Here is a 26,623-nt window from a genome sequence, read left to right as displayed (position 1 = left end):
AGAATCCTATAAAAAATAAGAATTCCATTAAAAAAATATGAAAATAAGACTACATTTTTGTCAGATTCCGAGTACTCCATAAATGTATTTCTAATACTTCACAATGTCAAGCAGAAGATTTTCTTGACCGAATTCTGGAATGTTCAGCAACGAGCCTTCTCAGTCAATCACCACAACAGTTCTACAAGAAAACATTCTCAACGTTGCCCCGAATCTCAACGCCGAGGAACCGAATATTGTCCGTGTATCCATGTGGAGAGAATTCCGTAATGCCCGCCGGTTGTAAGTTTTTGGAGGGAAAGAAGCGGGATCTAGAAGACAAAGGAATAACATAACCTTCAAATTGGCTGCCATTGAACGTTGGCCCTGAGAAACAAACAAAAACACAAAAAATATGAATACATACGGCAACTTCTGCGAATTTTTTTCATTTTCAAAGTGATAGCGTATTTTTCTGATGAAGGAGTATTTATTTTGACAAAACATAAATAGGGAATCCCAAATAGATTTATATTCACAAAGGTTCCTGCAACAATCTGAAATTGACATTTCGAGTTCAAATTCTTTAGTCTTTGAAATTGTTGTTAGACGGCAACAACCACTTTTTTAATGTATTCAGCATCATGTCAACAAATTTGACCCTGTTTGACATTTCTGAAATGTTATTTTTTTACAAATATATGACATTTCATTTCTTCATCCAACCCCAGCTGTCTGAACTGACTGGCTCTGACCATGTTCGACCTATTTATCGGTAAATAGTATTCATCTTGTGAAGTCTTCCTGCCATAAATTTTAATAGTGCGAATGAACAGGTGTCCTCGGGAAAAAATTGTTGCCGAACACTCCAGAAATCAAAAACGCACAATGATGCATCGTTCCGAGTTCAACAAATTATTAGAAAACAGCAAATTGCCAAAAATTTTGAATTGGCTCCAAACACATTTAGTAACGTATTATTATGAGCAACCTCGATAATTTCAGTCAAGACGTTCAATTTTTAGTAACACACCGTACCAGGTTGAATATACCAATCAAGTAATTTGAACTTATGTTATCACTGGAAATTACTTTCGAACACATTTGGTAGCCTCTAATTATCAAAAACTGCAATTTCTATTGGAAACTCGAACATTCGTGCCAGGCATTATTTCTTGACTCCTGTCATTAATTTTGAACACATTGGTAGCTCCAAGTCTTCAAACCCCTCCGAAATTCTCAAAGCGTGACTTGAAACCAAACTCCGCCCTAAATTTCTTCAAAAAACGTTACTAATCCGAAAAAGTCCGACTTTCGCAGTTTCAGATCAAACAGGCCACGCCCCCGTCATTCCGCTCGTCAAACCAATTTAATTTTCTTGATCCTCGCAATTATGTTGTTCTTTCTCATCGCACATTCTATGAACATTTTCAGAATAACCCGTTAAGCCGTATTTTGACCTAACTCTGTTTATCTCCCATGATCGTTCACCTACCGTACCCAGAACTATTTTTGCACTTTATATTAATGCAGTTATTTTGAACCGACAAAAGAGCCCTATGCCCTTTCCCAGTCCCATTAAAACCAACCGTTACTCCCTTTGTCTCTTTTTTTTAGTGCTGCCTTGTACGCTCTTTACATCCAATTTCATAATTTGTGAACTCCCTCCCGCCCCTCGTTTTCCCGCTCTCATTCATCATTCCCTATTTCGAAATGATATCCCATTTTTCAATTTCCAACTGTAACCCGTCCAACAATAAGATATCTAAAATTCCCCCATTTCTCATTTAACCATTCTCTTTGTCCTCTTTGTTTACAAATAAAGACCCAACTAACCTTCATGAAAAATCGAATACCATAAATCTTGTCACTTCGCATCCTGAATTCTTTTTTCTCATCTCAAACGAAATTTAGTTTTAGCTCCGAAAGGCATTCGTTCCAAAGATGACATCTTGGGACGGCTTGTTTTCTGTCTCACCTTGGGAAAAAGAAGATGGATTTTTGAATCTTCGCGCTCGTTTTAATCTCGAAAATCTGGAGAAACCAATGGTTAGTTTCGAGTTTCCTAATGTTGGAAACTTGCTCATTTTTGTATTCCAGAACTTGGACATCCCCGAAGATTTTAGCTTTGAATGCAAGGTTTTCCTCCAGGAACTGAGACAAGTGATCTTGGAACTCAGAAATTTTCCGCCTAATCAATCAAATGTTAGTCCTCATTTCTTTCACCAACATATTCAATTTTCCTCACAGATTGTCACAGTTATGAGTGTTCCGGCGTCAACAGTTCGTCCAGTGCTCACCGAGAATACATACATCTGTCTTCTCAAGGAATATCCACATATTCAGTTCGACGTACATGAGAGGGTGAGTGTGGGAGCCGTAATCGTAAATGTAATTATGTAATTGGTATACGGTAGTTTGTAAATAAAAAAAATCAGTGTGGCATTTCTTTACAAGTTGAGGCTCGGAGTCGGTCTAGTCTAAAATAAATAGAACAAAGGGGAGGAAAGAAACAAACAACAACGAAAAAAAAAGAAGATGCGGGAAAAAGGAGAAAAAAGAGGGATAGCGGAGAGAAAAGGTGTTCTTAAGAACTTCAATGTTGCCAAAAAAGGGGGGGGGGGGAAGGGAAAATGACAGACGTGACAAACTTGCAACGGGCTAGACCGATTTGAATATTTTCACCTGCCCGGCCCGGCTCAGCCCGGTCGGCCCGTGTCTCAGTACAAAATTTGGAGGTTTTGGTGTTGCTTGCTGTTTCTTTCTAATGCGTTGAGAAAACGGCATGAAGAATATTATAGATATCGATGTTGTGTGTTAAACGGAATCTTATCACAAACTTCATCCTTATTCAAGATATTCAGAGTATCTAGAACGGGAAGTCTCTGGAGACGCGGCTTTCAAACCATCTTAAAATTTGGTTATCACGATTCCATCTCTGTTCTCCTAAAGTTCAACCATATGAAAAGTTTGAGATCTAGTATCTCTGCTCGCTAAAACATTTCGCCAGTTTTGATGGAAGAAATGGACTTCCCGTAGTCAAAAATGCCTATAACCAAATTTATAGAGCATTTGAAAGCCGCGTCTCTAAAGACTGTTCTTTTAAGATCAATCTTAGTTGGGAAAAGAGAAAGGGATAGCAGTGAATTTGATTTAAGGGAGAGGTGTTCTCGTAAGTTTCAATGTCGCTTTTTTATTGGATACAGAAAAATCTGAAATTATGTATATTGAGCCCGTAACACGTTTCCAGAAATAAATTGACTACGAGTTCGACTAAATTTTTTGGAATACTGTAGCAGTGGCTTTAGTGCTATTTAAAAATAATGAAAAATGACAGTCTTTGGAAAAGGATTTGTTCCACGATACCCCATTTGTCTGTTTCAGTTTTTTTGGATTCAAGTTGAACTAAAGGGACTTTCAGTATCTTAACTAGGATTAGAATTGAGAAAAATGGGTAATAAACAGTGATTAATGATGGAAGGAAGGTGAAATGCCAGAAAGAGGGGAGCGAATGAGAAGGTAATAAAGAAGATGACAAACGGGTGGCCTCAAAGACTTCAGTTTCGTTTTTTTGAAAGTTACAGTAGTCTTCGAGGATTGAGCAACGTGGTGTTATCTTGAGAACAGCTGTCAAATTTTTTTACGGCTTGATTATCCAGAACAGACAATCAGTACTACTGTTTCCGACCCTTTTCGAGTTTCTTCTTGTATGGTACCTAAAAATGTTATCTGTGATACCGAATTCCATCGTTTTTGTTTAGAATTGTTTTCCAACTTCCCAATGTCCAATTTTTCATATTGAGAGTTTCTGGAGATTTGGAAAACTATGACTTGTCATTCCCACACTTGTTCCCACACCAACACTTTTTAATGATCAGGCTCATTTTTTGAATTCATGTTTGTCATGTTTACATGACCAAGTTGCATCTGACAACAATTTTTGACGAATCCAAAAATTGAAAGAATTTTTGATGTGATTGCCTTATATTAAACGTTTTCGAATATAATATTAGCATTATTTTCTTTTTTCTGACAAACAACTCCTCTTCTCGGTCTTCTTCGAATAATTCTTCCGTCCCGTTATTCGCTTCCTTTCCTAAATCGGCAACATCAGTTCGGAATAAACATGGCGTGAGCAATTTATTGCTTCTCGGCTTGGCCGCCGCGTACATTCTTTTTAGTTTTTGCAATTCTTCTTGTAGTCCTTCCATTCTTTTTCTTTAGCTCTTTTAGTTCAAAATAATGGTGAGTTTGAGGCATTCCACAGATATTGGAAGCTCTCTTCTTTTTTCTCTTTTGATTTACGCTGTTGTGACCGGAAAAGAAAGAGAATGAGAAAAGAAGAGAACGGATCGCAACTGTTGCTGTCATTTTTCGTGCTTACGAGTGAAAAAAAAAACGAAGGAGAAGCCAAGATTGCGTCCTAGCGTACACCTGCCAAGGCTATTTCACCCACAAACAACACATTTGACCCGGACCGAAGTGAACATAAAACCTACACAGAAGCTGCGAAAATTCAGATGTGCTACCGTATACCAGATGTTTTCATTTGGACATGGTGGGCTCATTCATTGGGTTCTTAGGGCTTGGAGTCGGCTCTGTCATTAAGAAACGGTTGGGAAAATGGAAATACGGAAAGGCAGATGGTCTACCTCCATAATGTGATGGCAAAAAACTGTTGTCTTACCATCAATTTGACCGATGTGGATGTCTTTTTTGAAATAAGGATACTAGTCTAGTTAGACAAGACAGAAAGAACACTGGTTGTAGCGGATCAAGGTAGATGTCTGGATAGCATCTGAGCTCTTTGAAATACAAAATAGGTCACTTTCTGATACATTCAAAGGCTGCGATTCTGATATTGAAAAGTCAGATGTATCTACTTTCTTACACTAACCGAGTTTCCTGATTTTATTTAGAAACCCAGCTTGATTACTCGGTCGTGAAGAATTTCGCGGTTTTCAAGGCTGACCAATCGTGCTAAACAAGGAAACTGGCCTTGACTGTTCAATAGTCCATTTTGTCTTTCTGGATTCATTCAAGGTTGTCTACTTATGTTGTTCTGTGAACTGTTTAGGTTTATCTTGAATTGGAGCGCTCCAAAAATCAACAAACTCTTCAGTTCGGCTCGCCAGGATAGGCCCTCTCAACTTGACCCAAGGGTTTTGTGTGTGGAATAAAAAGTGTGCAAATATTGCCCCGAGGTGTCCACACGTACCGTGATAGTAAGCCGTGAGGCGAACCCCGCTGCCGTACTGCTCTAAGCCGTTCAAGTTGTTCTTTTTTTGTTGTTTATTTTAGAAACTCTTCAAAACTTTTTCTTAGTGTTGTTGAGCTCCTCAGGAAACGGTTTACTGTATCCAGATTGCACATCCACTTTCGGTTTCTGAAATGGGTTTGCACTTTTTTGAGATGAAGATCTAGTGTGGGCGGTCTTTATTCTCAATTGATGTACATACCGAATGGAACCACTTCGAATTCCTCCGATATAAAACATCCCCGAGCAGTTGTTCCAACGATAAATTTAATGGCTTTTGTCCTCCATCCCATCAGACATTATTTCGGTACCCTTGGACAATAGAAATTACATGACCACCCCAGCCGTCTTTTCATCTGACCCTGATGTCCTTCTCAGTTTCATTCGACCCTGACGGCCTTCGCTCTTCTCATGCTCCGCCCCCATTTCTCCTTCTGTCTCCCATTCGAACAGACATATTTCACCTCCCATTCAGTGCTTTTTCTTTATTCCTCTCCCTACATCTACCTATTTTTTTCTTCTGAGAACCTTTTTCCACTCTTCTCTTCATTTTGCTTCTTTAAACTATTGGAGGGACAGATGTCTTTCATTGTTTCTCTCTCACTCCTTTCGCTCGACTCAAACGCAGTTCATTTTGCCTCCGTGCTCTTCCGTTTGGACATGCCCTAGCAATTTCTTCGACAACTTTCAGAATTTGTGTCAAAAACAGTTGGGCGACAGGATTCTTTGCGACATTCTCAACTTGTTTCTTTCCGGACCAAACATGTTATCATACATAACGGAATCCGTCAAGGTATGTTGGATATAACTCGAGTGGAGTGACTAACATAGAGTGCAAAAAATCTGGATCAATGGGATCGTTGGTAAAAGACTGATTGGGCGCATGCTTCATCTAGCATCGAACCCAAAGCTGCTCAACCAATTTTGAACAGATCAAACTTCTTTGAAATCAAAAGAAATCTAAATTTCTAGGTGAACGTTATGATAGCTACAGAATGGAATGGGATTGACGGAATATAACATAGTATTCCGTGATTTACGTGATGAGCCTATTTTAAGACATTTGGACTCTGTAATACGACAGACAGCTTTCTCTATGTAAACCTATATTAATTTGTAGTTGATCTAGCACTAATCTCTCAGCAATCCGTAAAGTTTATCCCTAATGTTGTTGTGTGTACTACAACATATGTCTATTACGTGCCTGAGAATGACATTTCCAGAATTTTGTTAGGTTTGCTCTAGTCGCGGATCAGAAATTTTTATACTTCCCAACGACGCTTTTTACACTTTTAAAGCTTTTAGTGGCTTTGACCTACACTATCATCTTGAGTTGTTTTGAATGAGAAACCCCATCTAGTTGATGGCTTTATCACTTTTTCTCATTATCGAAAAACGTTGACAAACGTGAACCCATATCTCTCTTTTATCTCATGATAAATGTTCTTCAAGTCGGGCAGGAGTACCACCATGTGCCTCCCAAAATATTACAACGTGGGAACACACACACACACACACACCACCGGCTATCGGGTGAATTTTTGCTCTGTTTTGCAGAAAAAAGAGAGAATAGAGTGCGATCTGTGTGTTAAATGAGAGAGAACTGATTCCAAACTTTTTGGTGTCAAAAATTGAAGATGAGATGGAAATGCTTCTATGAAATTATATTGTAATATATTTTCTAGGCTCTGGACATATCACTCACTTACAGTAATCCAAGAATTGTTGCCCCATCAAAGATTCTCATAGGGCGGAGCTTCACATGAATATATAGCAAGATATGATTGCTTTCGGATGGTTCAAGAGTGGGCTTTCCATCTGAAACACTCTATCATATATTCTGTAATCCAATCAGAAAAAAGTAGTTAATCCGATTTGACCTTCCTTAATCTGGTAAGAAACATGATATTGCTTATCTTTTTTTCTTCTCATTTGGTTAGAACATTATTCATAGAAATCAGAAACCAAAGGCTCTCGTTGCAAGAACTCGATATGTTTATCAATCGGAACCATTCGACTAAAAGCCATGGAATGCGTTTACTTTCCGGAACATTCTAATGTGTTTACATTAACAAAAAATGCAATAAACTAAAAGTCAAAGAGTAGAAAAAATCATATGGTCATCTCAGTGCTCTAAGCGTTCTGTTTTTGTTTGAATTTTCTTTCTTTTCCTTTTTCAGTCTCTACATTTCTTTAGCTGACTGGGTGGGCGACTCCAAGTGAGTCAATCTGGTAGATTAGGTATTAACTTCCGGAGGATGAGTTGTCTGATTTGGTTTATATTCAAATTATGGATTGGAAAACATCTCTCGCTGTTCTTAAAGCGGCCGTTTTTTTGTAAAAAGGAACATAAAGGGATTCTAATTAATGTTCTCTGGAGTGACCTTGTGAATTTCCATTTCGGATTCCATTTCCGCTCATTTGCATGTCCTCAATTATCTCTTTCTTGTTTATTCTCTTTTTTTTCCAGAAACTCACCGTCTCATACGGTGAAACAAAGGGAGTCATGCCATCCGGAGGAGATGTTCCTGTTGATTATCTGTAAGTTTCCGATTTTTCTCCCTGATTCCAATCTTATTAGGCAAAGCGGAAAAAAGTTAATCCTGGCACCAAGTGATTATCTGAGGAAAAACTTATTTGCGTGACTTCTAATAAATCCGAGATATCCGGTGATAATCCGAGTGTAATCCATGTCGCTCTCCTTTTCCGATTACATCTTATAAATGTAGGAGTCATTTCAGCGTACCAGTCACTTATATTTTTTCGAGCATTTATATCCAGATTTGAAGGGTTGATCTTTCAGACATTTTTATCGTTACTTGCTTCTGAAGCATAATTTTGATGTGTCGAACAAGAATTCAGAATAATCATAAATTTTATGGGGAATTTCAGTAGTCTTTGCTTTGTCAAAGTTGAAAAGATTATTTTGTCTACTCTCTAAATTTTCACTAAATTTCGGTCCATAAGATTATACTACAAACTTTCAGCGATATGAACAAAGGAGCCACCCCGCTCAACAACGCCTACATCAATTGCTGCTTTATTACTACCTATGCGGCAATTCTCGCTGCCGCAGTCAAAAAAGGAGCGTGTTGGTTCACTTTTGTCACTCCAGCCATTGAAGCCCCAACTGCTATCGAGAACTTCCCACCAATTAACACATCGGGATATGAAACAGGAGAAACAGAAACCAATCAAAATTCCAAGAACAATTCTCCATACGCTCGTCCAATAGTTCGCGTATTCGCCAGAACCCCTCAAAAAGTTCGCAAGGTAACAGACAAGGTGAATCAAGAAAAGAAGAAAGAACTCCTCCGCCAGAGTCAAGCCACCTTGATTGATTGCCCAGAGGATCATGAAATCAAGACAGGACCATCCAAGTTCTATAAACTGGATGCACTTGATGAGTTCACTGGAGAGTTTGTTATTGGAATGCAGAAAACTGTACAGGCTGTAAAAAGTGTGGTGAAAAAAGCGAGAAATGTAGTTGCTGGTAAACGTCGCAGTGGAAACAATCGCAGAAGAATGAGCCCAAAACCTCCAATGCCACCAAAAAAAAAGTGAGTTTGCCATCAAAATTAAATTTTAATGATATTTTTAAGAAGAAAGGATAGGGTTTTACTTAACTAGAGTAATATGAAAATTGGCTAATCATGTTTAATGATTATTGTTTTACAGAGAAGAAGTTATCATTGATGAGGACGGATTCCAATTGGTCACTGGAAAGAAAGCTGCAAGACCACAACCAGCACCACAACCGGTCGTAGTCATCGTCGAGCAACCAGCAGAGGTGGTCAAGCCGAAAAAAGCCAAAAAGAACAAAAACAAGAAGAACGCCGGACCATCAATCGCCATGATTCTGCACGATCAAAAACCAACAGGAGAATGCTTAATTCTTGAGGAAATTGAGAAGAAGGATGAGGAAGAGCAAGAAATCGAAATTGTGGAGCCCGAACCAGAAATCAAACAAAAAGAGACTCCGAAGAAAGCGACTCCAAAGAAGAAGAAGCAACAAAAACCAGTCAAAAAGGAGGAGAAAGAGCACGAACTCGTAGAAAGAATTGCGAGGGAAGAAAGAAAGAAAGCAGATGACATCGTCATGGACATGTACAGTCTTATTAGTATGTGCTTCTGAAGATATATTAACTTTATTTTTTTATTTTTTTAGAAATTGTCCTTGGAATTTCTGTTCTCCTCGCCATCGTCGTTTTCTACTTCGGGGACATTTTTAGACGCAGCTCCTACCCAGAAACTTCAATTCTAGTCGAACAAGCAACACCGCTGGAGACTATCTGGGCTGCTCCATCAGTTAAAATCGGTGAGCAAAATCAAGTTTAAACTTGACATTTTATATGTATGAGTTTCTTACAGACTACATCAACAAGTCATTTGGATCTACCAACATCTCCAACTGAGAACTCTTGCACCAGTTGCTTTAGTTCACGCCTTGCTGACTTCTACTAAAATTTGACAATGTTTAATTTATATTTCAATTCTGCAAAGTTGCATTTTTTGATAAGATCTGATACTTAATCGTATTTTTGTTTTTTATAAGTACCCCAGCAAACTATCCTACTGATTGCTTCATTATTTCGTAACTCCCCTATCCACTTCTCCCTTCCCGTTTCTCTGAGTTTTGTAATCATATTTTTGTTTCTCGCTTTTTTTCCCGATTAATTCTGCTTCCATCCTGTGCTTCTTACATTTAGTTGTAAACTTGTCCCCTCTTTTCTCCTGTGTAGTACGCTGTGAAATCTTTTTTTTCTGAAGAAGGCAGTCCAAAAAAAGATACAGAGTCAAAGGAAAGCTTCTCATCCAAAAATAACCCTCACTTTCGACCACCTTTATGATTTATCAGAATTTATTCAGTGAATCATTTCACAACACGCCTGGACATGCTCAGCACACATACACCACTACCTCGGATGGACAACAAATGATTGTTTATGCAAAAATATATCAAGGGATACTCTCTATTGCAAATACTCCAAGGAGACAATCTATCATTTTTATGGTGTCCTGGGACGAACGACTATAGGTCGGATTTTTCCCCATTTTTGTGACGAGGTCACACTATTGTAGGTTTTTACGGGCTGAGCGAAAAAAATGTAAAAGATAAGATACTATCTGAGCAGTATAGTCGGTGTCACCAGAAAACAAGTGTGTCAGACACACACACAGAATATTTTTGAGGTGTACCGTAAAATTAGGCTAAATGATGAGATAAAAAAAAGAGGATAATGTGATTCTAGTGTAAAAATTAGAAGTTCTTTTCGTAATGAAGTGTTGAGTGTAAGCAAATGCAAAATTTGCCACCTCGGAAATCCATTCATTTGGACGAAATTCGGATAATGTCATCTTGTGAGCTACTTTTGTATGCTAATGACTCTCGAAAGGGTTGGAAATAAAATGAGAAGTGGTATGAGAATGGAAACGACTCTTAGTCGTCTTAGTCGACTGGGATTGCTTTTAGAGAATGGTGTGCTTTGACTTCATCCTTTTTCAACTTGTACCCCTTTGCCCTTTTTCTGTACCCGTTATGCATCCTTTTCTACTTGTTGATTTATTGTTTAAATAAAAAACATTATTTATTGTCAGAATTTTGTTGAAAAAGACTCTGAGTAACAATACCTTCTTGAAAAAGTGAAAAGCATGTATAATAGAATAAGTGGGAGAGAAATGTGAAATTTTATTCCATTTTTTCGCGGAAAATAACATTCACAATCCTAGTTACCTCTACTATTACTTACTGTTTCACTTCTGTGGAAGTGTCTGCTCATGAACCCCCGTGTTATCTAATCGGTGGCTGCTCGCCTATCTATCAAACAAGGACCCGCAGGAATAACTATTGTTCTTTCAAAATACAAAAGTGACAGTAATGATAAGATAGTGCATTGAAGGGTTAGCATTGCTTCTAACTGTAATTTTCACCTAGTAGTTTGAAATATGTATCAATTTTCTTTTTCTCTGCATATATCAAACAAAATCATATATAAACAATCAAAGATTAAGTCTGTTCATAAGATAAAAATAGGTGCGACTTTCGAACTCCCAAACTTTTTTGTTTCGTTCCACCACCACTGAAGCATAAAATCAGAAAAGTATCATCATGTCTGGAAAGTTTATTAATAGTCTTTTTGGCTTGTTCAAATTCTTCTTATTTTGTGTGTATTCTGAATTATAAAAACGGTTTTAGATAATTGTTCTACCAAAAAAAACACGGGTAAGTTTATATTTCTTTCGCGCCATATAATTTGCATCGGAGCCTTAGCTCCCCCACCTTCCATCTTTTTGACCAGCATAAATCTCTATGTTCCGTGATTATCCATTCTATCACAGTTAACCCAAATTATCAACTCTATTACTGAATAACCACATGTGTCTTTTGCATTTATCCCCATTTATGAACAAGGTGAGGTCATTGCGAATAGATAGGTAGCGACGAAAACGCCCTCCGTAAGAAATTGACTCCGCCCATTTTTCACATGGTTGCGAGATCTTCTGAGAAGCCTCACTTGGCACGAGGTGTCTGATTGATACCAAGGTGACTTTACCGTTTCCGTACCAATTTCTAGAAAATTCAAGCGTTTTGCAAAAATTCAAAAAATAATTTTGATTCAATTTTTCAAAATTGATAGCAGAAAATAGTTTTATATTTACAATTTTCAATGTTTACAGTTTTGAATACATTGTTCTTCCAATCTCCATTTCCTTCTCGCCCCTCCCTCTTTTCCCACCTCGTCTTGTTAAGTGTTCGAAAACCGTAACACCTTTTTGCATCTCTCTCATAATAAATTGACGGGGAGGAGGAATATCTCGACCGCGATTTCGCAGATCCTTATCAACACAGATTGTACACACAATCACTTGTTGTAACTCAATGTATGTGTGTGGAGAAAATAAGACGGAAGAATAGGGAAAAGGAGTAGAAGGAGAAGAAGAAGGAAACGGTCGTCCTCTTCTTTCTTCTCCTCACAGTTATCATTTACACGCCTACTTTTGCCCTCTCCCACCTCCTCTTCCTCCTCCTTCTTTTTCTCCAATTTTTTTTCGGTCTTCTACTCCAATATTCGGATTTATTTTCATTTTCAATAATTTTCACACTTCAGTATCAACTTTCTTACAGAATGGAGCACTCTCATCCCCTTATTGAGTATTTCATGGAGACCATGGTAGATCCAGTAGTGACAGCTCTCAGAAAACAAAATTGTTCTTGTGCAAAGCAGACGGCGACCACTTTGAAGACCAAAATCGAGAAATTTGGTGGAGAGCTAATAGATGAGATAAGCAGGTCAGTTGTTTTGTATATTTTCATGGCCTAGACTTTCATAAAAGTATTTCATAAAAGTGATTGTGAGTTTTTCCTTTTATATAAGTGTTACTAATTTCTAACACCAAGGGAGCTATTAGAGTCCACACTGCTAGCTTAGACCCAAATTTTACTTATTTTCTGATTTTCTCAGACTCCATTGTATCAGATTTTCAACTTTTCATCCTTGTAAACCATATTTTGTTCAGATTACAAAACACAACGGAAGTTTTACAAACTATGAATTATCTTTTGGACACAGTGGATGAAGTCACTCAAAAGGAAGCCGAAGCTGAGGAAACCGAGGATGAAGATGAGGTACCGTTTATTTGAATTTGAATTTCGAAACTTTTCCGCCATTCCTTACCGATAATGTATGACTAATTACGTTTCTGACATCTTGATAGTCACCCATCTCATCTGTTTCCTCCTGTCTATTCATCTCTTTTTCGGGGGGCGATTCCCGACGACGTACACTTATTATCCCATCATTCTAGGCACCAGCACCACTTGTCTCTCCACCCTTAACTTCCGATGAACCTTCCGTTGATGGGATGTCAATTACTGAAATGATCCTTTTGAATGCACTATGCTCGCCGCCTGATTCTGAACCTGAACGCATGAACACCCCTATCTCGATCAACATCGAGCCTAGTTCCGTTTTGTCACCATCTCCACCGTCCTCAGCTGATACTTCTATTGTGAAAGAGGTGAGTTCGGTGTATTTGAGATTCCCACACATTTTTCAGATCGCATTTCCCCCCTCCCCCTTTCACTATGCAAACAGAACCTATTATGTGAACGCATTCTTATTTTTCCATTCACTTTATTCGCCTTTTTTCTGCTATTTTCTTCTATTTTCTCCATTTTTCCAGATGCCATCCCGGAAAAGAGCAAAGCGAAGTTTGGAGGATACTGTACAAATGTTGTCAAAAGAGAATTCAATGTCACCTCCACCGCCAACAACCGTCCCACATCTACCATCTTTACCATTCGTGCTCCCACAAGTGTCTGTACCATTTTCCAACAGTGTCATGATGCAAAGATGGATGGGATCTCCATTTACCAACCCGGTCTATTTGAATGCGATGAACATGTTCCAGCAGCAACGACAACCTACAAAATCGTCCGAGGAACACTTGGCTGCTTTGATGAAAATGTAAGTTTACATTTTTTACCCAACTGTATCAGTAGGCGCCTCCCGGGTGACGCATTTAACCTATTGTTCCATATCACTTCCTATTGTCAAACCAATTGTTTTCGTTCCTATTTTTCTATTATTTTTACAATTGGTATAGGATGTCGATGCTTCTCAAAAAAAGGGGGAGAGACAACGAACATTGACACCTCCCCCATAAAAGAAGAGGCACTACAGTAACCCGGAAAAAGGAGTGAGAAAAAAGTAAGGGGGAGAAGAATTGAGAGGTAACTTGTCCCCGGACCGCATTTTTGTGGTCGGTTGTCAGTCGTCTAGGGAGGGACACAGAGGAGTTAGTTAGTGATGAGCGTAAACAAATGTAGGTGATAATAAATCAACTGGTAACTGGTCTGACCATCTCGACAGATAGATGGCAACCATATTTTTGGATGGATGGCAATAAAAATTGTTGGCAAAAAAAACTTGACACATTTTGCTTTCTCCGCATTGGGTATCATGCTAGATATGCAGCAGACAACCAGAATTATCTGAACACAATTCAAAATCTTAAGATCAGGCGCGCCTTCATCGCGTTTGGGGTGTTTGTATCACTCTGACCTTATTTTAGGCAAATTAATCGTTCGAAAACTTCATCACAATCAATCAACACCCTCGCTCTCCCTTCTCTCGGAAAATCCACCAAGATTGATCTTGATGAATGTCTCCTGTCTCCCCCTGGGTGGCCTTATCTGATCGAAATGGAAAAATAGTGAGGGAAACTTTTGCAATTCTCAATCTAACCCTAATCAAGTGTCACGTTTCAATCAAACTGTCATCGCCATCTTACCTCATCTATCTTACCACCCTCGCACCCAAAACAATTGGTTGCTAGTTATCCAAAAACGATATGAGGAAAGAAAGACCTTGACGATGCAAGGAAATTTTATATCCTTACATAAGGGACATTCGCATAAATAGCTCAACACCTTTTTCTACTAATTCGATGTGAAAACTTTACAAGTCGGTGTCCTTTTGAGAGGAAAATGCTAATAGATTGTTATCTCTGAAACCGGAGACCCGTCTTAGAAAATTCCTCGGCTGTTTATTCATCACGAAGAATTAGGAATTAGAAATCAGTGGATAAGAGAGTGATATGTTGCGGAAGATTGAGGGCAGTTACTGTAGACAAAACGGACACAACAATTTGCCGCGCAATTGAGTGAGAAGATAAGAGGGAGAAGAGGTAATTCATGCGTCGTCAAGATTGATTACCACATTGCCTACAAATGTTGTTTGAATGAGAACAATGATAAGGGTAGAAGGATAAAGGATACTTGAAATTTATTATTCCGGAAAAGATGATTGCCTGAAATGAATTCTTGAATCTTTTCAATTTTTTCCAGGAGCATGCACGCCGCTTCATTCATTCAAAAAGTGAGCCCTACGAGAGTTCCACTGCAATCCTCAGCCACAGATTCGGATGCAGAAGACGTAAAAGTTGATGTAGAAAGTGACGAAGGAGAAACAGTAGTATCCCCATCACCATCCACGGCTGACATGACTGAAAATGAGTCTTCGTCCTCTTCGAACAGTGGACCAATGACCTCGCCAACCTCTGGTGATGGAGATGGTGAGTTTCAGTTTTGAATTGTAGGATTTTTATTTTCATTCAAATGTTTTCAGCCGCCGAGAAGCCATTCATCTGTATGCATAACAATTGTGGAAAACGATTTGCCAACAAGTTCCTTCTGAAAAAGCACATGTTCATTCATACTGGACTGCGTCCACACACTTGTCCACACTGCCATAAGAAGTGAGTAACTTTTTACACACCTATTCTCTTTTCATTCTTAAACAAAGCGCAACATAATATATTGGTCATGTGAGGAATGAGGTGGGAGGCCAAAGAAGGGGTGAGGACGAGATTGACGAAACGGCGTCCCCGGCGTCCTTGGCACGTCGAAACTGACCTGAGTGATAATGAGAAGCAATTAAAGAAATTGATAACAATTTAATGAGGGTTACTGAGTGATTGATCATGGTAGTTAAGGGTTCCGATGAAAACGGATTGAATGACATACGGAAATTCTTTGAGAATCGTCCGGTGAACGCATTACCCGACTCATTTACACTGATAGCAAAAAATTCCCACTAATAGCAAAAAATTCCCACTAATAGCAAAAAATTACCTTTTTTCCAGATTCAACAGAAAAGACAATCTACTTCGTCATAAGAAAACCCACAACCCGACGGACACTCCGATAGTACCACACATACCAAAAAATGTCTTCCATGGAATACCGCAGCTACCAAATCTTCATAATCTTGCTCTTCCACAAAGTTTCAGTCATTTCCATGCGTTGAAAATGACAATGGAAAATGGTGCAACGGCAGTTCGCAGTTTATCTTGAACTCGTGTCTGAGGGTATAATTGTGGCATAATATTCTATTTCTCTTTGGTTTCTATTTTCCTGCAGTTTTTATATTGATTCCATTTAGTCTACCCTGTTCTGTGATATTTCTAATGCATGTATATTTCCAGTTTTCCCATCCTTGACCGATGTGCAACTACTGCACTGATCGTTTTAATTTACCACTAATAGCTTTAAAATTCCTTCGTTTCAAATTTACATGATTTTTATTTTCAAACCGATATCAATTTGAATAAATACTTTACTGGAAAAATTTTGATAAGAACCAACCGGTCAAATAGTCACACTGATAACTTTGAGTGTTCAAGTGTAAAAATGGAAGCTTTTCACAAAATGTGGACAGTAACCGTTACTCGTTCATTCTTTGCCCTGCAACAGAACCAGTTTACTCATACAATCACACTCATTCACTCGTCATTATCTCTTTTCATTCTTTTCGGACACTAGAAAAACTGTTGGCAAGAAGGCAAAAAAATAGAGGGAAAAGAAACATTGATAAGGTTTTTTTCTGTGATGTTGTAGAGACAACGAACATTGACTTGAAGGGTCAGAAATTACGAGTCAAGAATCTAGGCATAAGGGAACAGAAAAGATAAGGGAAATTTGAGAAGATAGAAGCGAAAAATGACACCTTAGATGTGAAAGAATAAGTAATCAAAAATTATGAAAAAGGAGGGCAAGGAGACGTGTGACTTCAAGACCGGAAGCTATCTCAATTTCAAGATTTTGCTAAAGTATGGAAGCAATACCACATATATATGTAAAATCTTGTTTTGAATGCAAAACGTCACACATTTCACTTTTTCTACATTTGAAGACTATTTCGAAATTCCCGGAGTTCATTTTCAACTTTATCTCTAATCTTTCAAACATTTGATCTGGGTTAATCATATCTCCTTCCCTCTCTTTTTCATGCACAATCCTAATCCCATTTGTCAATCATTTGAATGTCTTTTTTTATTGTTGTCAACTGTTCCGTTTGTTCTACCAGGATGTGATAAGGGCTGAATCGGAGCGGAATCAGATTTTGAAACGGCCAGCGATAAATATAAGGATTATAGATTTGGTTTGGTTTGCTGAGGAATGGGAGAAAGTGTATTTTGGAAAAAAGGGTTTGCAGTTCAAGAAAATAAGGAATAGGAAAATTGACAGTCTCATTGCTTACTAAAGAATGGTCAGCACTGACTTTGGAGGCAACCAGACCTAGCAGAACCGATAGACAATCGAATTCTGATGAGAAATCAGTTTTAGAAAACTGCTAACTCAGAATCCAGATATTCTGGTCTAAAAATGCAAATTTTATACATGTGATTTCCTCGATTTTCCACTCATATTTTGCTGTATTTTGCCCCACACATCACGGCACCTGAAGCTGCTTCTCGGCCTATTAGAGCCTAGTTAGACTAGTCAGTTAGTTACTTATCGGCTAGTTAGAGACGAGGTAACCAAGAAATGTCGGTAATATTAAACTTTTTAGTGATACTCCTTGACTGTCGCGCAATTTTTTTAGTCGAACCTTTACATCAATAGTAAATTTTATGATTGATTCGAATTTCCTGGAAAATGCAAATGTCAGATTCGTTTCTACATCCATGGTATGTTTCTTTTCTCTGCACACATGCCAGGAATTTCTTCTATTTCTGTTTGCTTTCTCATCTCATTCTAAAATTCCAGAAGACCTTTCCCAAACAGTGGTAATCATAAAAAAGTGTCAATTCCTTCTACTCCTCTCATTCGAAATTCCACTTCAACGATCGTGCTAATTGTAGAAAGAAGACCCTCAAACGGAAAGAAGAGAGAAATATCATCACTCGACGAGAGACGATGGGCAGTGATAACGGAATGGAATGGAGAGTGGCCGAAGGGTCCTAAGTTTGATTGATGTTCTCTCTTCATGTATGTTTGGGTCCTCTTCTTTCTTCCTTATCACTATCACTATTTCGTCGAGAGAAAGAGAAATAAGTTGTTGCCTCTTCTCTCTTTCTCTTTTCTCGCGCCTCATTTCTCTCTGTCTGTTTTACTCTAAACAACCGTAATTGGGGCTATCATCTTAACTAATCGATCCCTCCTCCTTCTCTTTTTTCGGAGGCCTACGACAAGTGATGAGGCAAGAAGAGAATGAAGAAGAGAACTGATAAATGACAAATGAGTGACCGTGAAGAATTGACGAGTTGAAAACAATACACATACAATCTACCACTATCCTGTTGACGTTTGAACATGGTCAGATTGAGAAGAGGACGAGAGGCTTGGTTACTCAACTTGTTAATGACGTGACGGGGTAACGAGAACATGAGGAAATGGATATTTGAATCAAATTTGAGACACTTTCAAAAACTTTGAAAAATATTCAAAACTGCAGGTGCTGGAACGTCGTTATTGATATCTGATCAGAAAGCACATGCAAAAAATGCCTAAATAACTCTGGAAAAGTTAAAAATTATAAAAAATATCAAATGATATTATCGGCCGATTGCAGGCTAGGGCAACATTTTGTAGTTGGTAGCGACATTATTAGAAAACGAAAACTTGGTGTTGATTTTTCTATTTGAGCACAGAAACAAAATTGGTGGAGTTTTTATCGTAGTTACCTCTAAAGCATGTTTAACAAATGCTCACTCCATATTATGTCATTTGTTCGATAAACCTAAAGAAATTAGTATTAGCTATGAAAAAAAAAATCAATTCTCAAAAAAGAAGTTGAAAAGAGAACTAATGGCGGTACACTCGAATGGTAAAACTGCCGACTTCCTTAATCTGAAACCAAGAATCAGAATTGAAATCGACGGAACCTGTTTTGAAAATGTTCGCTCTAACTTGATATCAAATCTACTGACTTTTTCAAGTAGATGCCCATTTTACTTTCCATTTCTCGTCTTTTCATTAAATTTCTCCTTTTTTCACTTTTGAGAAGATTTTTATTCAATTTGAACAAAATAGTATACACGTTGCAATGCAAAAAACTAAAGGAAAAGATCTATGCTCACCGTTTATATCTATCGTAATTTTTGATAGAGGGAAAGTTGTAAAATTAGAGAAGAAGGGGAGAGAAAGCACTTTGAAATGAAATGACATTGTTTTGGTTATTTTGTTTTTAGTTTTTTGAAATATCAAGAAATTATTCATAATCACTAAGCTCATCCTCATTTTCTTCTTCTATTCTTGTCGAAGCAATTGATTTCTTCTCATCGCTTTTTTCGCCAATCCATCTTTCAACTGTTCCACACAATCTATAACAAAAGTTTTAGTCCGAATAAATATCTGGCGGGACTTACCTATTGAATGAATATTCAAATGGATGAATGAACCGTTCGATATTTTGCTGCATTTCTTGATAAAGAGCAGTAATGAGCGCTAAGCCAAGAACAACAATTCCATATGGGAGGACACCGCTGAAATTTTAAAGTTATGATATGAAATTTTAGGGTTTCTCGAATATATTGCCCTTTGAGACGCTGTGCATTGATTTTAGCTAAATTGGGCTAGATAAATCTAGGCAGGGCTAAATTTATAGTTTTTTGTCTTGATTCTAAATTGGAACACACATGGTAACTTTTGATATCAAACTCGGATGTAATAGCGCTATTAAACAATTCGATTCAAAACCATTGGATGCTGGATAGAACATTTATAAATATTCAGTTTCACTATTTTTCATAAAAGTATTTGTGACTGTCTTCTTTTCCCCTCTCAACTTCCAAAATCCTTACTGGAATTCATTATCCACCTCTCCAACAGTTGTGAATTGCAAGAAAATCGAGAAGATTGCTTCGATGAATGGCTGTAACTTTCCCATTCTGTATTTGAGTTCACTTCCAAATCTCTTTCACTCACCACATCATCGGAACCCCCCTCCACAATATCATAAATAACAGCGGAAATGAAAATGTAGACAATTGTTACAATCCAAAGAGTTGTTCCCTGAAACAAAGAAACGAAATCGAAAAGAAACAAATTGTTGCGTGTTCGACTATTGTTACATTTGTTTCATGGTCAAACAAATGCCGAAAAAAGACAAACTGACCTGCCAAAGTGACGTCACCATTTTTCCAAGCTGACCAATTACTGTTAAGAAGAGTGGGGTACCTGGAAGATATTCTTGATTTCTAGAATACGAGAGGGCAACTACCAATGAGTGCATATAGAACGGCTATCAGTTTTCCTATCGTCGTGAAGTCATCTACATCCAATGGACCAATGGTTGTAGAAATTGCAAAGGACTTTTGAAGACCAGAAGCAAAAGATTTGTCTGATTTGTCAAGATCGATGCCATAATGTTGGAGGAGAGCCTGCAATTGTGATAGATAAGTTTCTTAGGGATTAACAACTACAAGGTACAGAGAACTTTAAAAATCAGCCAATAGATACATACTATATAAGAACTTACATAACCATAGATAACATTCCAGAAGAGATTAAAAAATATTGTGTTTTTTCAAAAACCTAATTTTGAACCTAGTTTTGGTATAGTTTACTGTTTATCCTGACGCCTTACCGGTCATTTAAATATTTAGCCAAACTGATTACCTTCTCATATAGCTCCAACTTTTGATCTGCCAACTCTGACCAATCATCTTCTCCATTTGTTATCGTCTCAGCCCATAGAACATTCAACAAATCTGATCGTTTGGCATCTAATCGGAACATTCCTGCCTCATTATCATCCTGAAAACAAAAAAGTTCTTTTGATTGTGTGTCTAAATTATAATATTTGTCATCGCTCCGTTTTGGATTATAAAATCTTTTTCCCAGCAGTAAAGCTTGTATAATTCACGTTTTATTTATTCATTTATTTTCATGCCAAGTTTTCAAAATAACTGGTTCGATATTTCTGAAGTTTATAGTGAGCTAAAATTTAAAGTATAATGAAAAGTTTGCAAAACACGGAGAGCTTTTCTCGGATTGTTTCAAAAACAGTAGACAAGTTAGAAAAAACATTAGTTTTGTCTTTTCAAACGGTTCGTGTAATGATGGTTACTAAATTGCGTCTAATTTTTAGGTGCATTCTATAAATCCTTTCATTTTCAAGAGCACCAACCTGTTTGACAGCGGGCGTGCAGAGAGCCGGAAACAGGAGCATTCCAATGAATAACCAGGCCACCAGAACAAAAGTGTAAAATAAACACCTCCGGAATGCATATTGAAACTTTGGAGAAAGTTCAGATGCTCGCATTTTGGTCTTGTTATACTATGTTTTTTGTTTCAGAAAAAAACAACAAGTTGTAAACAAAAAAGTTCGAGTAGAGTTGAAGATAAAAGAAAAATAGAAACTAGCAGAGATGACAACACATCGAATTTTGCTGAGCCCCCGGGAGTTGTGCTGCTCCCGCTTGAGCTCTCCTTCAGTCTTCTGTGCTTCTTATTTTCTTCTCAACCGCCGCGTCTCATCAACTTGAGCACTTTCTCCAATTTTTACACTATTTTGTGTCTTTTCCTCGGCGTCAAGATGCCATTCGGAATAAGAGAAGATCTTCTTTCTCTGCCATTCCGCATCACGTCTCTCTCGTTTTTCTCTCGTTTTGTTCCCCGGCAGGTTGATTTCATCTTCGCATGTTTTCTGGAGGGATCAGTCGGGTGGCGACAGCACGCCCGGGTTAACACACTATTTGATTGACTGATGGTGAATGAGGAAATATTATTAGGTTGTTTTTGTTACTCTTGTAACATAACAAAGTTATTAAACTGAATTTACAACTGGAATTTTCCGGGATTGGTATGGGATTTGTTCAATTGAGGTTGATACCATACTTATCAGGGACAATAAATGCGTCGATGAACATAGAAATTGGTTACTGTACTCTGAAATTTGTCACTGTATTTGTCAGTGTATTTGTCACTGTAATTCAAGTTTGTCAGTGTATTTGTCACTGTAATTCAAATTTGTCACTGTATTTGTCACTGTAGTTAAAATTTATCAGTCTATTTGCCACTGTAATTCAAATTTATCACTGTGATTAAAAATGCATTCTGGAATTTATTTCACTACTAGCCCAGGAGAATATGAAAAACCGAATGTTTCTCATACAAAACGCGGTTCTCCGTTTTTTCTTTGTACCTTGTTCATTCTCATAGTACTAGACATCATGAAACACATTTAAATACCGACCAATAATATTATAACCAAGTTTTATTTGGCAAAACCACGCTATCAAAACATAAAAATATACAAACATTTCTGATTCTCTCCTGCATAACAGTATGAATAGATAGAAATCACGTTATATGATGGGTCTTTGATGAAGAGCGGTATAAACTATCATGTGTGGCAGACACTTTTTTCAAGAAGTTTGAACGGGCGGCTTTGTGAATGAAAGAAGAATAATCGATGGGCGGAGTTGTTGGTTTTGGAGGAATGGAGCACACATTCTTTTCAGATTCTGGAACATAGCGAACAAGTTTGATCCAGTCGAAACATCGAGGCTTCAAGTGATAAGAGAGAGGATTTTGAAATCGACCACGACCGTTGAAACCTGAATAGAAAAAGTGTGTTTCTTAGAACGTATTTGAAAACAAACCTAAAAACAGCTCCGGTTTCCAAACAGATCGTAACCTTGAAAAACCATTGTCATGGATTTCTTCAATGAATGTGCATTTTGCGTCAGTGCCATTGAACTGAATAAGAAAAATTATTTATGAAAAATATACTTTTGTATATTTAGTCAATCTAGAAAAATCTTTGGAAACTTTCTTAGTTTTTTGATCTTTTTTCGTAAAAATATCTAAGTTTCCTTTGAAAAATCTTACTCTCAACGTGATCCTTGCTCGCTTATTGAAACATATAAACTTCTTCGACTGTGCATGTTGTAATCGAAACTTCCCATCCCATTCACCAATAACATTCCAATCGGCTGCAAAACGTTTTTCTTATGAGTTCTCATGCTTACTTGTTTCCGTCATGACAAAGAATGTATGCCTAGTAACATTGAACACAAAAAATGAGTCATTCTGGGGACAAAAGACCTGGGTTAACTCACTTAGACAATGCCTATCCGGATATCCTCGTGTGTTCAAAGAGCCTAGAAACGATTGAAGCATTCCTTGACTGCATTCGTTGAAAAGTTGCCAGTGGGTTTCGCCAAGACGGTGGATATTAGCATGCATTGTGAAACGGGCACTGGAAAACAAAAAAAATTTGAAAAAAAGGAAAAAAATAAGGCGTCTTCCTCCCAATCTCTCTCCCCTCTCTCTTATCACTGCTTTCCACTACTCTTATCTTGCCTCCCTAGTTTCTTCTCTCATGTGTCCTCGGTAGTATAGTGGTGAGTATCCGCGTCTGTCACATGCGAGACCCGGGTTCAATTCCCGGCCGGGGAGAAATCTTTTTGTTTTATTTGATTTTGAAGAACTTACTGTGAGTGCCGAAATATAGTTGTCAACATGAGAATAAGTAGGATTTTGAGCATAGCTCACATTGCTGGTGTCTGTAAAATTTTGGGATGAAGGAACATTTGGAAGTAGGGTGGTGATACTGACCTTTTCCGTCGTGCGATGGTTACAAATTGGAGTCGGAAGTCAGTAGCAAACGACAATACCTTAAAAATCACAGTAGGGGTCCAAAGAGATTGAACACTTCCGGACTCCGAAAAAACGGAAATAAATTACAATAGTAACGGAATTGAAGAAACCGTCCCCGTTGGTTTCCTAAAAGCAGGAGAAGCCCTCTACAGAAAACTAAGGAATCAGAAACAAGAATTTAATCAACTTTTTCGTCACTTTTTTCCGTCAAAACACATTGTAATTACAACTTGAAGTCGTCGGACAATTGGTATCGAGAGGAGGAGGAAAAGGAGAAGACGAGGAAGACGAAGAATAAGAAACCGTCGTGGAAACTAGACCAGAAAACTAAAACTATTGACTGGTCATCATTGTAAGGTGGCTTTTGATGGTTTTTGGTTATACCTATAGTTTCACTCTATACAGTGTCTGATTTCTGGAAGAATACAGAAAGTGGGTAAAGTACACCTAACATAAACGTTGCCCTGCAAAAAATGAAATTCTCCAAAATTGAATAAGTTAAATGTTGCAGCTAAAAAATATTGAGGCGCCCAAGAACTTTGATTTCACAACCCTTCTTGAATAAAGTTCTAAAAAACTACCAAAACGCACCAAAAGACATGAACCGACCGTTTGGTGAAAAACCGGAACACATCAGGAAGAAGAAAAGGGAAGGTACTAACAGAAAGTTATGAAATTACCGCAACTGCTTCCTTGGCTATGCCATTTAGGTGAAAAGAGAAGTTTAAGAAATTGGCATATGGTGTCATTGACATTTCCGCCATACAGACACACACGTGTGTGCGCAAGCAAACATAGATATATTTATATGAAAATTACCAAGGACGTAAAAGAAACGATGAGGGGGCAGTTGACTCATTAATCAACCCCGCACACCGGGGGGTCGTCAGGAGAGATGGATTTTTGAATTTTAGTAAGTGAAATGCTTACAATTTCAAAATTGTATTTCCGTTTGCAATAGATTTTCAGTTCTTAGGCTCGGTTTGTGTAACATGGTCACTTTAGAATAAAAAGCACTAGAAAATTGGTCACTGTATAAAAGTTGTCAGTGGACGTTTAGTCTCTGTTGGATTTTTGATTTCTGAACTATATACAGAAAAAGAAGATTTTGCTCATAATTTCTGATTTTTCAACACAAATCGCAACAAAAAGTTCAGAAAATTGAAAGTAGATGTTTTTTCTTCCATCAGTACATGTATACCAACCATAACTGACCTCATCCAACAGTTCGATGAGGCGAAGCGGCGAGACACAAATTGTGATAGTTTGCTTTTCTCGAATGGTGTTCTTCTCCCCCCCCCCCCCCCCTTCTCCCGACTTCGTCATCATTTTTTTCCTAGCAAATTACATTGAGACGATGGGTCAAGGAGAAGAATTTCAAGTATCCAGACAAAAAAAATTTGAATATAGATTTGAGGAATTGATGACACCACAGATGAGACTAATTGTATGGTTAATAGGATGATAGAAAACTGTAATTAGCGAGAATAATTGATGGAGGAACACAAAAGATTTGGAATCTGGATTTGAATAAATTTTGAGACAGTTGAACTCCAAAAACGAGGCTAGTTGTCGAATCGGAAACAGTTTTTCAAAAATTAAATAAAGAAACATTTTCAAAGCGCGAAACATAAGTTCCATCTCCTGTTGTGTTTGTAGAAAAGGCGTGACCAAAAGGTGACCACCATGTAGAGGCGGAAAATACAAAGAAAGTGTTATCTGAATCACATTCACCGTCTTTTCCCCGGGAAAGGAGAATAAGAAGCGGCGCTTTAATCCCATTTGGAATTTCTTGATTGAGTCTCGACCGAGATAAAAGATAACAGTAATCTTTGTTATTGAATTTGGACAGATCTAAAGACAACGTTTTCTGAATATGGGAGTTTCGACGTTCTCAAAACTACATTTCTCAAAATTCCATATAAATGACTTGGAAGTTCTATTTATTGATGAAAACATGTCCTTATGTCATTTGGTTCATTTTTATCACCATTCACAAACTTTTCTGAGAAATGTTTGCTAAGACTTTAAAAAATCGGGCTCCTAAAGCACAATTCATTTTCACGCAAAACGCTGATTCATGTCATCTGATCAGATTTAAATACGCCCTACAAAAATATCTCCACCCTAGTTCCCAGCAATATCTTATTCTAGGTACTTCTTATTGTAGAACACTAGATTTCGCCCACAGATAATGTTTATTTATTTTCTTTGTTTCTGTTGCCAGCCATTTTTTCGTTCTTTTGCATTCGCCGCTCCGTGGAAGATTTATCAGCCTTTGTGAGTTTTCTCGTGTGAATCAGGCACGATTCCAAATATCTGAAAGCCATGTCCATATTTTTCAATCTCAGACTCTCAATTTTCATTCTGTGTCGTTTGTCTGAAAAGTTTTGCACAACTAATTGGGAAATTCCGATATGTGGATGACTGAGTCTTTTTAATTGAACACGTCTTCCGATTCAATTCTGAGAAAGTAAGAGAACCAGGAACATATAAATGACCACAACCATGACATAGTGAAGGACGTATTTAAAATAATATCTTCATAGTTCCCACAAATGAAATCAGAATTTTCGGACAGTTTCCACTATTGCATGTCTAGGTTTTCCGTATTCTGAAATTTGTCACTGTATTCTGAAATTTGTCAGTGTAGTCCAGATTTTGTCATTGTATTCTGAATATTGTCACTGTATTTCGAATTTTGTCACTGTATTCTGAAATTTGTCATTGTATTCTAAATTCAAACATTGCATTCTAGAATTTTTTTCATTATTAGCCAGCAAGAATATAAAGCCACAGCCATGTGCAGGTGTTTGAAATCTCTCTATTCAAGTTGTCTCTCATGTTCTGACTCTAACTGGCCATTTCCCCTGAATTTTCTGTCTTCTCGAATTGCCTTCTCTAAAACTGAGATGTCGCGCATGAATTTATTTACAGAGATTTTGAAGGGAAGACAGAGAAAAAGACAAAGCCGGGCAGACAGAGCTAGCATA

The 26,623-nt window shown here is 37.7% G+C and overlaps 5 protein-coding genes across 5 annotated transcripts; 3 read left to right on the top strand and 2 right to left on the bottom strand.

Annotated features, from left to right (window-relative positions):
• Positions 1-1,923: 1,923 nt before the first annotated feature.
• Positions 1,924-2,852, top strand: GCK72_022163 (uncharacterized protein; the record flags this gene model as incomplete). Its single annotated transcript, XM_053734685.1, has 4 exons — positions 1,924-2,028; positions 2,080-2,184; positions 2,230-2,343; positions 2,781-2,852. 4 exons carry the CDS (start codon positions 1,924-1,926, stop codon positions 2,850-2,852), a joined length of 396 nt encoding a protein of 131 aa, XP_053578251.1.
• A 3,147-nt stretch (positions 2,853-5,999) lies between these two features.
• Positions 6,000-9,651, top strand: GCK72_022162 (uncharacterized protein; the record flags this gene model as incomplete). The annotated part of the gene is made up of 6 exons (XM_053734684.1): positions 6,000-6,029; positions 7,707-7,777; positions 8,224-8,796; positions 8,915-9,357; positions 9,405-9,554; positions 9,608-9,651. 6 exons carry the CDS (start codon positions 6,000-6,002, stop codon positions 9,649-9,651), a joined length of 1,311 nt encoding a protein of 436 aa, XP_053578250.1.
• A 2,712-nt stretch (positions 9,652-12,363) lies between these two features.
• On the top strand, positions 12,364-16,094 carry GCK72_022161 (uncharacterized protein; the record flags this gene model as incomplete). Its single annotated transcript, XM_053734683.1, has 7 exons — positions 12,364-12,527; positions 12,755-12,863; positions 13,043-13,255; positions 13,421-13,704; positions 15,087-15,313; positions 15,367-15,496; positions 15,884-16,094. 7 exons carry the CDS (start codon positions 12,364-12,366, stop codon positions 16,092-16,094), a joined length of 1,338 nt encoding a protein of 445 aa, XP_053578249.1.
• Positions 16,095-19,233: 3,139 nt separating this feature from the next.
• GCK72_022160 (uncharacterized protein) lies at positions 19,234-21,288 on the bottom strand (the record flags this gene model as incomplete). The annotated part of the gene is made up of 8 exons (XM_003107011.2): positions 19,234-19,345; positions 19,391-19,507; positions 19,826-19,896; positions 19,950-20,036; positions 20,140-20,201; positions 20,245-20,404; positions 20,643-20,780; positions 21,154-21,288. The coding sequence occupies 8 exons, from the start codon at positions 21,286-21,288 to the stop codon at positions 19,234-19,236; spliced, it is 882 nt and encodes a 293-aa protein (XP_003107059.1).
• Positions 21,289-22,328: 1,040 nt separating this feature from the next.
• GCK72_022159 (uncharacterized protein) lies at positions 22,329-23,216 on the bottom strand (the record flags this gene model as incomplete). Its single annotated transcript, XM_003106797.2, has 4 exons — positions 22,329-22,585; positions 22,631-22,727; positions 22,860-22,963; positions 23,090-23,216. 4 exons carry the CDS (start codon positions 23,214-23,216, stop codon positions 22,329-22,331), a joined length of 585 nt encoding a protein of 194 aa, XP_003106845.2.
• Between the last annotated feature and the right edge of the window lie 3,407 nt (positions 23,217-26,623).

Source organism: Caenorhabditis remanei, chromosome X, assembly GCF_010183535.1.
Source record: "Caenorhabditis remanei strain PX506 chromosome X, whole genome shotgun sequence".
Lineage (NCBI taxonomy): Eukaryota > Metazoa > Nematoda > Chromadorea > Rhabditida > Rhabditidae > Caenorhabditis > Caenorhabditis remanei.
This window is presented reverse-complemented; position numbering and strand designations above follow the sequence as displayed.